Genomic DNA, 15035 nt, shown 5'->3' on the forward strand with positions numbered 1-15035 from the left:
TGGGGAAGAAATTTTTCCTAATATCCATCCTAAACCTCCCCTGGTACAACTTGAGGCCGTTTCCTCTCATCATAGAATCACAGAAGTTTGGGTGGGAAGGGACTGTTAAAGACCACCCAGTCCCCCCCCTGCCCTGGGCAGGGACACCTCCCCCCAGCCCAGGTTGCTCCCAGCCCCGTCCAACCCGGCCTTGAACACCCCCAGGGATGGGGCAGCCACAGCTTCTCGGGGCACCCTGCGCCAGGGGCTCACCACCCTCAGAGTGAAAAATTTCTTCCTCATATCTCATCTCAATCTCCCCTCTGTCAGTGTCAAACCGTTCCCCCTCGTCCCACGGCTCCCCTCCCTGACCCAGAGCCCCCCCCCAGCTCTCCTGGAGCCCCTTTAGGCACTGGAAGGGGCTCGGAGGTCTCCGCGGAGCCTTCTCTTCTCCAGGCTGACCCCCCCACCTCTCCCAGCCTGTCCTCCCAGCAGAGGGGCTCCAGCCCTGAGGCAGCCGCAGGCTGCTAGACACAGACGCACCAGGACAGCCCAGCCAGCCGCCACAGTCCCTCTACCTGCCCCAGGTAACGCTGGGAGCGGGAGGCCCGGCCCGGCCCTGCCCTGCCCTGCCCGGCCCGGCCCTGCCCTGCCCTGCCCTGCCCTGCCACGGCCACGGCCACGGCCACGGCCACGGCCCCGCTGACAGCCGGCCGAGCTCCCGGGTCCCCCTCGGATCCCCCCCGGACACCAACCGAGCGACCCCATCCACCCCCCCGCCGAGTCCGAACCCGCCCCCGGCCGCACCTCAGACCCCGTACCCCGCCGCCATTTCGTGCTTCCCGCCCGACGCAACGTGCATGCGTGCTGACGCACGTGCGTGCCGACGCCCGCGCGAGCTGACGCAGCGCGCGCGGGGCCGCGAGGTGCCGACGCTGCCTCCGCCGCCGCCGCCGCCGCCGCCGACACCACCGCCACCACCATGGGGGACCCGCCGCGGCGGCCGCGCTCCCTCTTCCTGGCCGGGCTGGCCGCCGCTTACCTCGCCGCCTTCGCCTCGCTCTACGTGCAGATCCCCGGTACGGCGGAGGCGGCGGGGGGTGCCGGGAGGGGTCCCCGGGCTGTGGGGGGCCGGAGGGCGGGCAGGGCCTGTGGGGGGCCGGGAGGGGGGCGGGTAGGCCTCACCAGTACGGGCCGTATAGGCCTCGCCCGGGCAGGCTGTGTCGGCCCCACCGGCGGTAGCGAGGCCAGCCGAGCTGCGGTGGGGGCTTGGGGCTGCTCGTCCCGGAGCCGGGATGGGGCCGGAGCCCCCTGGCTGTGTGCCCGGTCACCCCATTCTGCGTGCGGGGCGGGGGGATGCGGAGCACACCACGCACACACCCCGCCCTGGGGCTGCGGGGCTGAGCCTGCCTCCCGTACGTACGGCTGTCCCGGGCACCCTGGGGGCTCCACATCCCGCTGCCGGGCTTGGCTCGCCCGACTCCCGGTAGCGGTTCTCTCTCTGTCCGCAAGCTCTAGCTTCCCGTTTTCCTCCCCGGGGGGGGCAAAGAGAGGCCGAGCCGTGCCGTGCCCTGAGCACCGGGGAGAGTGGGAGCTGCCTAGGCCAGCCCCCCTCCATGGGGAAAGGGTCCTCTCCCTCCCTCCACCCCACCCCGGGGGTCCGGGGGCTGCTCCAGCCCCTTACACCCCCCTCCCCAGAGCACCGCAGCAGAGTTCTGCCCACGCAGATCTCCCCTCCCTGCAGCAGGCAGGCGTTCATCTCCTTTCCACGTAGCCAGGCTGGATCTGGCAGCTGCTGGGTTCTTCCCAGTGCTGCTCTATTCCCAGTTTCATGAGGAAACTGGGATGCAAGCGTACAGGGAGAGCTAGCTAGAGCCCCCCGGCCAGCGCCTTGATGAGTGGGGGGCTCCCAGTTCTCCTGCCCCACATTTATGGGGCTGGGGAGGCTTCATCCCCACTGTCACTGTGCCATTTCCAGGGCTGTATGGGAGAGATGGCATCCTACCGGCTCGTAAAGTGCTGCGCCTCAGCGGGAAGGGGCTGTGGGAGCAACTACGGGATTTTCCCACCTTGCTGTGGCTCAGTCCCCGTTTGGGTTTGGATACGGAGCTGGGGATGGAGCTGCTCTGCCTCCTTGGCATCCTCTTCTCCTTTGGCGCCTTGCTGTTTGAGCCCCTGCGGGACAGCCTGCTCTTCGCCCTGCTCAGGATGCTCTATCTCTCACTCTATCAGGTAGGAGATTGGTGGGAATTGGGAGAGGGAGTCTTGCGGTGCCCTGGTGGGGTCAGAGCTGGGTCCTAGGAGGGTGGGGGGGTGATGTTCTTGCGTTAGCATGTTCTTCAAGCTCCTGGCATGCTCAGCTTGCTTCCTCGTGGAGCAGGGGAAGGTGCTGGTAGCTCCCTGGCTCGTGTACGGAGGTACAACCCCATCCTTTTGCCTTTCCTGGGATAAAATCCCCCCCAGAACCGGCCTGCAAAGCCGTTTCTTGCACTGCTGCGCATGCAGCTCCTTCTTCTGCCCACCCAAAGCCTCACTACCACTCCCTGGGGCCCTTTCCCCACATCCTGTGAGAGCTCTGTGCCCGCCAGCTACAAATCCACCCTCCTGAGCCATTTGCGCTTGCTGGGGCTTCTGCTTTGTGTTGAGGAGCTCGGGTGAGTCAGTCTGCTGGTGCAGGCGGTGGGGGGAGGAAGGTTTCTCTTCCCTCTGAAACCAGGGGAATTAAAGAGTAAAAAACCGCCTGTGCTTGGAAATCCCTCAAAGGCTGGGCGGCTCTTAAGCTAGGGCAGAGCTCTCCCGCCCTGCCAGAAGGCAGCCCTGTGCCAGTAGCCCTCACCGGTCCCTCCTGCCAGAGCTCGGGCTGTGCCTAGCACCAGTGGCTGCAGGGTACGGGGCTGGGGGGCCGGCAAAGCGAGGGACCAGCCATGGGAGCGGGGTTTCTCCTGTTCTGGGGGGCTGCCCTGTGGCGCTGTTACCCATCCCCTCTGAACTGCACATGGCCTCCCCGGCACACGGCTGTGTCCCAACGGGAGCTGTTGTGAGCGGTCCCCTCGCACGGGCAGCCCTGCCGAGCTGTGTGGCCCATGTTCTGGGCCCAGGGAGAGGCAGGGTGGGAGCCAGGGCTCTGGAGTGACTTGCTGCCTCGGCAGGCAGAGGAAGCAGCACACACGGCTGCGCAGGGCTGGGAAGCCCTGGGTGGTTCACAGCTGTGGGGACTCTTGTCTCCCAGCGTGGCTGCGAGGGTGCTGTGCCATGGCGTGCACAGCTCTGCCTCTTCCTGGCCCTGTGTGCCAGATGGACCTTCCTTTCCTCACTCCCTTTTGTCACAGAATGGTTTGGGTTGGCAGGGACACTTAAAGGCCATCTAGTCCAACTCCCTGCCGTGAGCAGGGACATCTTCAACTACATCAGGTTGCTCAGAGCCCCATGCAACCTGGCCTGGAAACCCCTCGGAGCATCTCGGTGGCCTCCTCTGGCCCCACTCCTTCAGGTCCATGTCTCTCCTGTGCTGAGGCCCCCGAGCTGGAGGCAGCACTGCGGGGGGGTCTCCCCAGAGCAGAGCGCAGCAGAGGGGCACAATCTCCCTCTTGCCCTGCTGGCCACGCTGCTGGGGATGCAGCCCGGGGTGCTGGGGGCTTGCTGGGCTGCCAGCGCATGTTGCTGGCTCATGGCCAGCGTGTCCCCCCGAGCCCTTCTTGGCAGGGCTGCTCTCCATCCCTCCATCCCCAGCCTGTGCTGGGACCGGGGGGAGCCAGGAGGCTGCCTTGGCCCTTTTGCCCCTTCTCTGTGAGGTGCGCCTAGGGAAGGGGACAGGGGCCAAACCTGTGCCCTACTCACCGCCTGCTCCCTCTCTCCACAGGTGGGGCAGGTCTTCCTCTACTTTCAGTGGTAAGTCAGCCCCACCTCAGCCCTTCCAGTGTGCTGAGCCAGGGGGCTGCCGCAGGGGCTCCGTGCTGGGGGAGCCATCCTGCTGCGGCCAGGCCACAGCTTGCCCAAGCCCCATGGCGTGGAGGGCTGTGCCCCCATGGGCAGCGGTGACCTGGTTTGCCACCCTCGGGAAGCGGTGGCAGGCCGGCCAGCCCCTCGGCACCCCAGGCTCTCCGTGCTAGCACAGCCGGGGCAGAGCTGGCTGCCCCACAGGGTCTGCGGCGGTTGGGGACAGCGGTGTTCCCCACAGGGACAGCCTCCTGCTGGAAGCAGGGTTCCTGGCGGTGCTGGTGGCCCCCCTGCGCCTGCTGAAGTGGCGGTCCACGGCCTGGCGTCCCCACGACAGTGTCACCTTCTGGCTGGTGCGCTGGCTCCTCTTCCGGCTGATGTTTGCCTCCGGTGTGGTGAAGCTGACCAGCCGCTGTCCCACCTGGTGGGGGCTCACAGGTGAGGGCTGTCACAGGCTGTGGGGTGTCACAGGTTTTGGAGCCCCCCCCCTGCCAGACAGGAGGAGTGGGGCATTGCCCCAAGCCTCAGGCTGTCCCTCCTGTGCACCATAGGCAGCTGTGGGGCTGCTGGCACCTCTCCCTTAATGGGCACAGCTCTGTGCCTGTTCCGAGCTGTGTCCCTGTGCCCCTCTCTGCACCCCTGACCTCTCCTGTGCCCCCCAGCTCTCACCTATCACTACGAGACCCAGTGCATCCCCACACCAGCCGCCTGGTTCGCCCACCAGCTGCCTGTCTGGTTCCAGAAGTTCAGTGTGGTGGCCACCTACGTCATTGAGATCGCCATCCCGCTCCTCTTCTTCGTGCCTATCCGCCGCCTCCGGCTCTTCGCCTTCTACAGCCAGGTGGGTGGGCAGAGCTGGGCCCCCCGCTCCTGCCTCAGGCGCCGTGGGGCTCCCCGGGGGCAGGGGCCCAGCTCAGCCTGTGGGCAGGACAGGCTCCTCGCTCTGCGGGCCCTTGCTGGCAGGACTCTGGGTGCTGGGGTGGCCGTGCTGGTGGGGTGCCTGACTCCTCTGCTTCCCAGTACTGTCACACCCCACCTGTGCCTTTGCTATTCCCCAGGTCCTGCTGCAGGTCCTCATCATCCTCACGGGTAACTACAACTTCTTCAACATGCTCACCATCGTCCTGGCCTTCTCCCTGCTGGACGAGGAGCACGTGGGGCGCTGGCTGGGGCGCAGCAAGAGGAGGCACACCAGCAGTGAGTCCCTGGGCACCCTGTTTGGGGAGGCGGGGGTCCTCTTTCTGCTGTGCCCGGAGTGGGGAGGGGACAGACCACCATCACTGACCACTCCTGTCCAGGTGTGACAGCGAGAGGCATCGTTCTGGCTGCCCTCTGGCTCGGTGCTGTGGGAGCTGTTGCCAGCACGGCAGCCTTGCCTGCCCCTGGGGCAGGGGTCGGTGCCCGTGGGGTGCTTGAGCCGGGGCTCCTGTGAAGCAGTGTGTTGGCCCCTTCTGGGGGATGTGCTCGGTGCTTCCCGCTTGCCCTCACCCTGCCTGGGCTCTCGGGGTGTGCTTTGTCCCCCCTCGGTGCTGCAGTGGGTCGGGCTCTCTGAGCCCCCAGCAGCACCGGGTGTTCTGTGGCAGCCTGGCCCCCCAGCCTGCGGTCCTTCCTCTCCACCCTGCTGGAGCTGAGCACCTATGGCCTCCTGCTCTACTGGAGCATCCAATCTTTCAGTCTGGAGATCAACTGGGAGAAGAGGCTTCTGGACTCCAAAGTGGGTATGTCACGGCCAGGCCCATGGGGGCTGCTGGCCTGTTGTCCCCACGGCCCAGCCTGGTCCCCTGCACCCCCCGTGGCTCCCAGGGCAGGAGAGGCTCCTCGCTGACCCCGCTGGTTTTCCTTCGCTCCAGCCTTCACCTATCACGAGTTCACGACGTGGCTGCGGGCAGTGACCCTGCCGCTGGTGGGGCTGGGCTTCCTCTCGCTCTCCTGGGAGATCCTCTTGGCCTTGTACAGGTGGGTGTTGGGGTGCTCCCCCCAGGGACTCACAGCTCTGCCGTGAGGGGCCGAGCAGGAACGGGGCAGCCAGTGCCATCCACGAGGGTGTGATTCCTGCGTGGAGGGATGTTGGGATCTGGTGGGCACTGGGAGAGCTGACGTGGGGCATTTCGAGCCAGCGTGGGGTGGGGACCCAGCTCGGGGGTGCTGGGGGAGTTAGGAGGGATTTTCCTCCAGTGTCGGAGTGGGGCTGAGCCCTCCACGGCTTTGGGCGCTGCAGGATCGGCTCTGAACCCCTCAGCTCACCACCCCAGCCTGTGGGGCTGTGCAGCTCTGATGTGTTGCTGCCCCATTCGCAGGTGTGCCTGTGTCCGCGGCTGCTTCTGGAAGCTCTGGGCCACGCTGCAATGGGCCGTCTTCGCCACAGCGACCATGGGGATGTTCGCTGTCAGCTTGGTGAGCGGCTGGGGAGGGCAGGGGACAGCGGAGCACACACGTGTCCCGGGGTACAGGGAGTGGGAGACTCATCCTCGGCCCTCCAAGCTGTGGTGACGGAGCTCCTCTCTGCCGCTCCCCAGGTGCCCTTCACCTACATTGACTACGAGTCCAACGGCAAGCTGTGGCCCGGCATCCACCAGATGTTCAACGCGGTCGAACGCTTCCAGGTGGTGAACTCCTACGGGCTCTTCCGCAGGATGACGGGCGTCGGGGGGCGGCCCGAGGTGGTGCTGGAGGGCAGCTATGATAAGCAGACCTGGACGGTGAGCTGCTGTTTTATAGAACCACGTGCTCGTTTAGGTTGAAAAAGACATTTAAGATCATTGAGTCCAACTGGTACCCCAGCACTGCCAAGCCCACCACTAACCCATGTCCCTCACCACCACGTCTGCCCGTCTGTCAAATCCCTCCAGGGATGGCGGCTCTCCCACTGCCCTGGGCAGCCTATGCCAGTGTTTGACAACCCTTTCAGGGAAGAAATTTTTCCCAATATCCACCCTAAACCTCCCCTGGTGCAACTTGAGGCCGTTTCCTCTTGTCCCATCTCCTGTTCCATGGGAGCAGAGACCAACCCCCCCTCACTACCCCCTCCTTTCAGGGAGCTGTAGAGAGCGAGAAGGTCTCCCCTCGGCCTCCTGTTCTCCAGGCTGAGCACCCCCAGGGCCCTCAGCTGCTCCTCACAAGTTCTCCAGACCCTTCTCCTTGTGCCCCAGACCCCTCACCGGCTCCATTGCCCTTCTCTGGACACGCTCCAGCGCCTCAATGTCTCTCTTGTCGTGAGGGGCCCAAAACCAAACAGCACTCGAGGTGGGGCCTCACCGGTGCCGAGTACAGGGGCACAGTCCCTGCCCCAGTCCTGCCGGCCACGCTGTTCCTGACACAGGCTAAGATGCCGTCGGCCTTCTTGGCCACCTGGGCGCACTGCTGCCTCACGTTCAGCCGGCCGTCGACCAACACGCCCAGGTCCTTCTCCACCAGGCAGCTCTCCAGCCACTCTGCCCCACGCCTGTAGCGTCCATGGGGTTGGTGTCAGCCAAGTGCAGGACGTGGCCCTTGGCCGTGTTGAATCAAGTTCAGCAATCGTGTTGGGCGCCAAAGGGGCTGTGTGGAAGGCTTGAACCATGACCGGTTGAGTGGGATGGCCGGGGACAGGCACTGAGGAGTGGACTGACTCCAGTGGAGCCAAGTGTCCCTGTCCCACTAGCATGGTCCCCTCTGCGGCACCCTGCCGTCCCCCATGGTCTTTGTCCCTCTGGAAGGAGCCAGTGACCTCAGGAGGCGAGTCTGGGGGAGCTCTGCCCCGGGACAGCGGGGCTGGGGGGCTCCAGGTCCCACTGCTGGAGGTCCCCCAGCCCGCTCTGCCCCCTGCCCCGCAGGAGATCGAGTTCATGTACAAACCTGGGAACGTCAGCAGGGCCCCCCCTGTGGTCGCCCCGCACCAGCCCCGCCTGGACTGGCAGATGTGGTTCGCGGCCCTGGCCCACCACAGCAGCAGCCCCTGGTTCACCAGCTTCGTCTACCGCCTGCTGCAGGGCAAGGAGGACGGTGAGTGGGGCTGGGGGCTCCCTGGGCCTGGCACCGCAGCCCCGCTCCCAGCAGTCACACTGCAGCAGGGACCTCTGTCCTGCGAGGGCTGAACACTCCTCCCCCCCCAGGAGCAGCAGGCAGTGCTGTACCCACCCCAATGGGGGCCATCGCTGCCCCCCGGCAGTGGGTCTGCCCTCCAGGCCCTTCCCTTGGTTTTTGGGGCCACTGGGCTCCGGCCCCGCAGCGGTTTGCGGTGTCCCCACAGTGAGGGGGGCTGACACTGTGTCTCTGGCAGTGATCCGCCTGGTGCAGGTTGATGAGTCCCAGTACCCCTTCAGCACTCGCCCCCCTGTCTACGTCCGCGCCCACCTCTACAAGTACTGGTTCACCGGCAGCGCTGAGGGCAGGTGAGCAGGGCCGGGACCCCCCCTGCAGCCGCTCTGCTCCCCAAAGTGGTGCGACACCACGTTGCCACGCAGACGGCACAGGCACGTGTGCGAACTGCTCGTGCAGCTTGGGTGGGGGGGAGGCGGGTGCTGAATTTGGGAGCTGCTTCTTGCCTGGCTAATCGGCTCATTAACTCTGCTCGTCAGTGCCCTGGGCTCCGCTTTGGCAAGGCTGGCTTGCTGCCTGGGCTGCAGGGGGGGCACGGCAGCCTGCCCTGCTCCTGCCTGCGCTGGTGGGTGCAGGGCCGGGCGCTGAGCTCTCCCGTCCCGCAGCCAGGGCCCGGCGCCGTGGTGGCGGCGGCAGCACCTCCAGGAGTTCTTCCCCACCGTCTCCTTGGGCGACCCCACACTGGAGAGCCTGCTCAACCAGCACGGCCTGAAGGTAGGGACCCCTGCCACGTCGCAAGGGACCCCCTGACCCCCCCTCCCTTGCGCTGCAGCTGCGCCACGCTCCAAACCGAGGGACCCCCTGATCCCCCCTTTCCTTTGTTCCACGGCTGTGCCGTGCTCCCCCGGCTGAGGGTCCCCCTGACACCCCTCCTCTGTTATGCCATGGCCACACTGCACTCAGGCTGAGGGACCCCTGACCCCCTCCTGGTGCCTTGGCCACCCGGTGCTCCTGGCCAGGAGACCCCCTGACCCCCTCCCGGTGGTTTGGCCACCCTGTGCTCCTGGCCAGAACCCCTGATCCCTCTCCCTGTGCTCCCAGCCAAGGGACCCCCTGACCCCTCTCTCGCCCCCCAGGACAAGCCATCCCTGCAGCGCTTGGCAGACGCTCTCCTGCCCTGGCTGCTGCGGTCCCTCCGCCAGCTCGTCCGTCCCTTCTCCGGTCCCACCGTCCTCTGGTCCCTCTACCTTGTGGCGGCCACCGTCTGCCTCCTGCGAGCCCTGGGCCGCCGGCCCCGGGGGGGTGCGCCCCCCACCCGCCACAAAGGCCCCAGGCGGGGGGAGCCCACAGACCGAGGGGGCGGTGAGAAGAACGGGCAGGTGCGGAGGAAAGAGGCCAAAGAGGTGGAGGAGAAAGGCGAGGGCCGGGCTCGGGGGGCGGCCGATGGCCACGGTGGCACCAAGAAGAAGAAGTGACTCCTGGAGCCACCAGCCCAGGCCCCGTCTTCCACCCACGGACTGATGGCGCTGCCCCCCCCGCTCCTCGCCCCGCTGCATCCCTGGGCAGGGGTCCCCGGCTGGGGGGTGGCAGGCCGGTCTCCCCCCACTGCCATCACGCTGCCTCTGCCAGCGCCTTCGCACACAGCGCGGTCATCGCTTGCAGGCGTCACCTGTCCCCCTCGCCCCGTCCTGGGGCTGAGCTGGGGGTGCTCTGCGCTGGGGGGGGTGCTCTGCGCTGGGGGGGGAGTGCTCTGTGCTGGCGGGAGCAGCTTGAAGGCAGCGCCAGCCCTCCTGGTTACCCTTCCCAGCCCCTCGGCTGCCCCCAGTCTTGTGCTCGGGGTGGTTTGGGGTGCTGTGTCCCCCCCCTCAGAGCCCCCCGCCCCAGCAGCGGGGCTCTGGCTGTAACGGGCTTCCTGGCGGGGAGCACAGAGGTTTCATATAATTTTCTAAATAAAGCCTTTGACATTCCAGCCCTGTGCCTCTCCCTGGGGCCGGATGGACCAGAGGGGAGGGGTCCTGCCCCCCCTGGGGAGGGGGGACGGGGACAGTACCCCACCTATCCCTGCTGTGATCCCCCCCAGTGGGGCTGGGGGCTTCCTGGATTGCGACTGGCACTGGGGGTGCACGATGGAGCGGGTTTATTGAATCGCTGTGCCGTGGGGCTGGGCTCGGGCGCGGGGTTCTGGGCACTGGGAGGGGTGGGGGTCCCAATGCGGTGCAGTGGTTGCGGTGTGGTGTGGCGGTCCTGGTGCGGTAGTCGTGGTGCAGTGTGGTCCCAGTGTGGTGCGGTGGTTGCGGTGTGGTGGTCCCAGCGCAGGGGTCCCGGTGCGTGGTGGTCGCGGCGTGGCAGTGCCGGTGTGGTGCGGGGGTCCCGCTCACCAGCAGAGCTGCCCGGGGCAGTACTTGTCAATGAGGGACTGGTAGTAGCCCCGGAGCTGCTGCACGTCGGGCAGCTCCTCCTGCTTGGTGTAGAGGTCGAACTTGCTGCGGGAGAGAGGGTGGGTCAGTGCCAGGGGGCCGGGGGGGTGCTGCTTCCCCCCGGGGGTCTCAGTGGAGCCCCCCAGCGCCCCCCAGCCACGCACTTGAGCTCCCGGACCCAGGGCAGCATGTGGAGGTCCTCCTCGGAGCAGAGGTGCAGGTAGTCCCCGTGCGCGTGCCAGGGGTAGAAGGAGTGGAACCGCACCATGTAGAACGCCTGGGGGGCACGGGGACGTGTCAGCCCACCCTCCCCACGGCGGGTCCCTGCCCCACGGCCCTCGGGGGTCGGCCCCACGGGCCCCCCACAGCCCTCACCTCCTTGGGCAGGGCGAAGCGGTTGAACTTCATGACTCTGTACATGTACTCTGGGGAGAGAGGGGGGACGTGCGGGGCCGGGGCTGCACCCCCTTGTGGGATGGGCACCCCGAGAGCTGCTGCCCCCCTGCCCCACGCAAAGCGGGCCAGGCTCAGCCACCCCGGGTGCTGGGGGGCAAAGGGCCCTGCCCCATCCTGCCCCCCCGACCCTTACCGTCGTGTCCCCAGGACATGAGGACATTCTCCAGGCCGCAGCGAGGCTGGTACATCCCGTACTCGGTGCTGGGGAGGGACCCGGGTGGGGGGCTCGGGGCTGGACCCCTCCCCGTGCCCCTGACTGCCACATGGGCCATGGGGCACGGTGCCCCACAGCACCCCCCGGCACCCTGCCTGGGGGTCCACCCTCACCTGTACAGGGGGTCTCTGGTGTCGGGGTTGTCATGGAAGGTGGTGTCCCCAAAGACCACGGACTTCTGCACCTTGCAGCCCACGGGGAAGGTGTCCCCCACCACGGCCCACTGCGGAGGGGAGTGACAGGTGTCCCCAAGGGGGGGGCCCTGGCCGGGGGGGTCCACATACCCCGGCCTCCCCCCTCCCCGCAACGCCAGTGGGGTCCGACCCCGAGGTGTGGGGTGATGCAGGTGGGTCCCCGCTCACCTGGGGCTCCCCAAACAGCGCCAGGACCTTCCCCAGGTCGTGCAGCAACCCCACGAGGTGGAACCAGTCTAGGGGTAAGTTGGGGCTGTCACCCCCAGCGGGACGTGGCCCCACGGGGGGCTGCGTGTTGGCAGGGGGGGGTCACCAGCCCTACCTTTGTCAGGGTGGGCCCGGCGGATGCCCTCGGCGGTTTGGTACGCGTGGTAGGAGTTGGGGAAGTCCACGTCGGGGTCCGACTCATCCACCAGCTGGTCCAGCAGCTCCAGCGCCTCCATGGCGCTCATCTTACGCAGGGAGCAGCTCCCATACTGGGTGCTCTGGGGACACGGTGGGCGCTGGGGGGACCCAAACCCCTCGGGACACTCCCCGGGGGAGCGGGGGCCCCCCAGGCAGGCTGGGACGGGGCAGCGGGGTGGGACCTGCAGTGCTGGGGAGCGCGGTGGGGGGCTGCGGGTGGACCCCGTGGGGGTCTCGCACCTTCCTCTGCACGAAGTCGACGGTCTGGTGGGTGTGCATCAGCAGGTAGGTGTTGTAGACGCGGTCCAGCAGCTTCCCCTCCTGCAGCGTGGCGGCAGGCTCGGGGGGGCTCCGGGGACCCCCCCAGTGTCCCTCCCGGCTCCTCCGGCCTCTCCCGGCAGCAGGGCGAGACCTCCGGCACCCCGGATCGCACCCCAGGACACCCCCCCAGCCTCGGGGTCCCCGTCCGTCCCACTGGCGGTGTCACCTGCCCGGCCGGGCTCACCCTGTAGTTGCGGTACTCGGACTTGGCCTTGCCGGACTCGGGCCCCTCGGGGGGGTCGGCGTCCTGGGGGGAGAAAGGCCGGGCTCACTCAGCGGGGCCCGATCCTGCACCCAGCCCGCAATGGAGCCAGAAGCCCCCGGGGAATGTGTTCCCTGAGGGGCAGGGGGCAGGGAGTCCCCCCACGGCAAGGCAACAGCAACGGCGGCCCCCCCCGGAGCAGCGGCAACCCCGTAGCCCTGGGACCCCCTTCTCCCCCCCCCCCCCCAGCATGTCGCCTCCTAAGGGGTGAGTGTTCTCTCGCTCCCGTGGGGCTGTGACCCACTTGGGGTGGTGTCCCTGTGGGGCTGGGTCCCCTGTGGGGCTGGCACCCCCACCTCAGAGAGGGCAGGGGGGGATGTCCTCCACAGACACCCCCCCTAAAAAGGCCACAGCCCCAGTGCTGAGCTGCGCCGGCCCCCACTCTGCCCACGGGGGCAATGCTGTGGGGCTGTGCCCCACAGCTTCAGGGACGGGGGGGGGTGCATGTGCCCAGGAGGATCTGCACCCCACGTGTGGGGTGTGGGTCCGACCCCGGGGTGTGGGGTCCCGTCTGCCTGTACTCACCACCCGGAGGCTCCTCATGCCGTGGCGTGGGGCGGTGGGCGCAGGCTGTGGGGCAGCCCCCCCAGGACCCTCTGGCTTTATCCCCATGAGGGCAATCGGTCACCAGTTAACCGCCCCCCAGTTAATGTTTGAGCCCGCGGCACCGTGCTCGGGGGGATGCGGCTCCCCACGGGTGGGCCGGGGCTGGCGGGGAGCCTGGCCCGAGCTGGGGACCCCATGCTGCAGACCCCCAGCCCCGACCCCCGAGCTGGGGACCCCCAGCCATGGGTGGCCCCACCAGTGGCTGATGGTGGCCCCGGGCTCCTTGTGGGGGCAAAGGGACACCTCCGCCCCACTGCCCACACCGGACCCGGTCACCACGTAGGACGGGGCCACAGTGAGACCCCTGACATCAGGACATGGGGCCGGAGCTGGTGCCCCGACGGCACGGTGAGGGGCTGCGGGCAGCAGGGAGGGGGCTGGGGGGGCGGGCAGGCGGCGCGGGGGGGGGGGGGGACGGGGGCCTCGGGCAGCAGCTTGGGGTCACCACCCTGGCACGGCACTTGCCATCCGGCCATTGATGGCCCCAGGGCCACCAGTGCTCCTGCGGGATCTGCGTATGGGTGCGCCAGTAGTGACTGTGAGCGTGTCGAGTGCGACCCCCGGCACGGTCCCTGCGCCCTCCCACGGGAACCGTAACGCGTCTCCCCTTTAGCTTCATCCTCCTTCTCCTGCTCCCCCTCCTCCTCCTCGGCTCCTGCCCAGACCCACTGGGTGCCAGCGGGTGTCTGGGACGGACATTGCGCTGCCGTCCCCTCTGCGCTGCCGTCCCCTCTGCGCTGCCGTCCCCTCTGCGCTGCCGTCCCCTCTGCGCTGCCGTCCCCGCGCTCGCTGCGGGCAGCAGCCGGTGCCCGTCACCTTCTGTCACTGGTGGCCACAAGACCCCCCTGTCCCTCTGCTGCCCAAGGCCACCCCTCGCCCACCCGTCTGTTCCCGTGCCCCGTTCCCGCGGGAAGGCCGCGCAGCGCGGCACCAGACATCGCCCCTCCTGGCACACTTTATTCCGCACAAAAATCAGATTTTCACTGGCAGAGAGAAGTGGAATGTCCGGCTCCGGTGCCGCTGTGGGGCAACATCCACCCGGGCACCCACGGGGCGCAGCGCGGCCCCACTGCAGCTTGGGGGGCACCCAAGGGATGGGGGGGGCGGGACAAAGGCCCGGGGTCCTCATGTGTCCCACGGCAGCACCGCGCTGGTCCCCGCAGGGTCCCCCACCCCTTTGCCAAACGGGGGCTGCGGGCGGTGCCGGGGTCGGCCCCGGCCCAGGAACCTCCTGTGACGGCCATGGGACACCCGGTCCCGCTCCTGCCCCGTCAGGGGGCTCAGGCCGGGACCCCCGGGAAGGAGGGGAGAGGGGGTGGGAGCAGCACCCCTGGGTGCTCCCCCCCCCCTCCCAGTGCTGCTGCGGGATGGGTGCTCCTGGGGGGCTGCCGAGGTTGCTCCCAGGAGGGATGAGGGTGCTCAGGGGGGGCGGGAGGGGGGGCTGCACCCAGGGCTACGTGGAACCTGTCCATCCCCCCGCCAGGGCCGAGGGGCAGCCCGGGCCGGGGGGGGGCAGGGACCCTCGCAGGCCGGTGCCAGGCAGTGATTGGGGCCACACGTCCTCGTCCCGCCGGGCCACGGGGGTGACAGCTCAGCTGCGGTGACATCGGCACTCCCCGGGGCGTCCCGGCGTGGGGGGGACACAGTCTCACAACTTGTCCCCAGTGGGGCCGGGGCCGTCCCCAGCCTGCCCACGCCACCGCCCCGGGGGGGCGGGAGGGGACAGGGACAGGCGGGGGGTGCAGGACCCAGTCATTCCGCTGCCCCCCCGTGCTCGGGGGCGGCTCGCCATCCCCCGGCGCCCACCAGCACCCGGTCCCCCTCTCACCACAGGGCTGTGAGCGGTATGGGGGGGGGGGGGGCCAGGGGAAGGGGACAGCATCCTCTCCGGGGAGCATGGGACCCCCCAGGCACCCCAGCCTCCACTCTGGGAAGGGACCCCCTGCGGTGCTGAGCCCAACCTGGGACCCCCGTGGGGAAGACGCTGGGGGCCGCCTGTGCCTCCACCCAGGCCGGAGCGGGGGTCCCCACACCCTGTCCCCGCAGGACCCCCACCCACATCGCCGCGCTGCCCTGGGTGGGCACAGGAGGGGTCTGGAGTGGGGACGATGGGGGTGCGGCAGTGGGGTTCGCCCCCCCCGTGGCCGTGTGTGCCGCAGCGCGGTGCTGAGCTGCTGAGTCAGGCGGGAGCGCGGCCTCTTGCACAAGGTGCCGGCGCTGCTGCGGTC

The 15035-nt window shown here is 68.4% G+C and overlaps 2 protein-coding genes across 2 annotated transcripts; one reads left to right on the forward strand and one right to left on the reverse strand.

The window, feature by feature from the left end:
* Positions 1-944: 944 nt before the first annotated feature.
* On the forward strand, positions 945-9901 carry LMF2 (lipase maturation factor 2). The gene is made up of 14 exons (XM_082498719.1): positions 945-1058; positions 1958-2211; positions 3839-3867; positions 4157-4353; positions 4578-4756; positions 4974-5112; positions 5499-5633; positions 5766-5871; positions 6213-6309; positions 6432-6614; positions 7728-7896; positions 8174-8285; positions 8598-8706; positions 9069-9901. The coding sequence occupies exons 1-14, from the start codon at positions 962-964 to the stop codon at positions 9405-9407; spliced, it is 2145 nt and encodes a 714-aa protein (XP_082354845.1). The 5' UTR covers positions 945-961; the 3' UTR covers positions 9408-9901.
* A 185-nt stretch (positions 9902-10086) lies between these two features.
* On the reverse strand, positions 10087-12744 carry MIOX (myo-inositol oxygenase; the record flags this gene model as incomplete). The annotated part of the gene is made up of 10 exons (XM_082495188.1): positions 10087-10415; positions 10514-10626; positions 10725-10774; positions 10939-11006; positions 11133-11242; positions 11382-11449; positions 11536-11698; positions 11859-11939; positions 12124-12186; positions 12727-12744. 10 exons carry the CDS (start codon positions 12742-12744, stop codon positions 10307-10309), a joined length of 843 nt encoding a protein of 280 aa, XP_082351314.1. The 3' UTR covers positions 10087-10306.
* Between the last annotated feature and the right edge of the window lie 2291 nt (positions 12745-15035).

This window comes from Vanellus vanellus, assembly GCF_965231255.1.
Source record: "Vanellus vanellus genome assembly, chromosome: 1".
NCBI lineage: Eukaryota > Metazoa > Chordata > Aves > Charadriiformes > Charadriidae > Vanellus > Vanellus vanellus.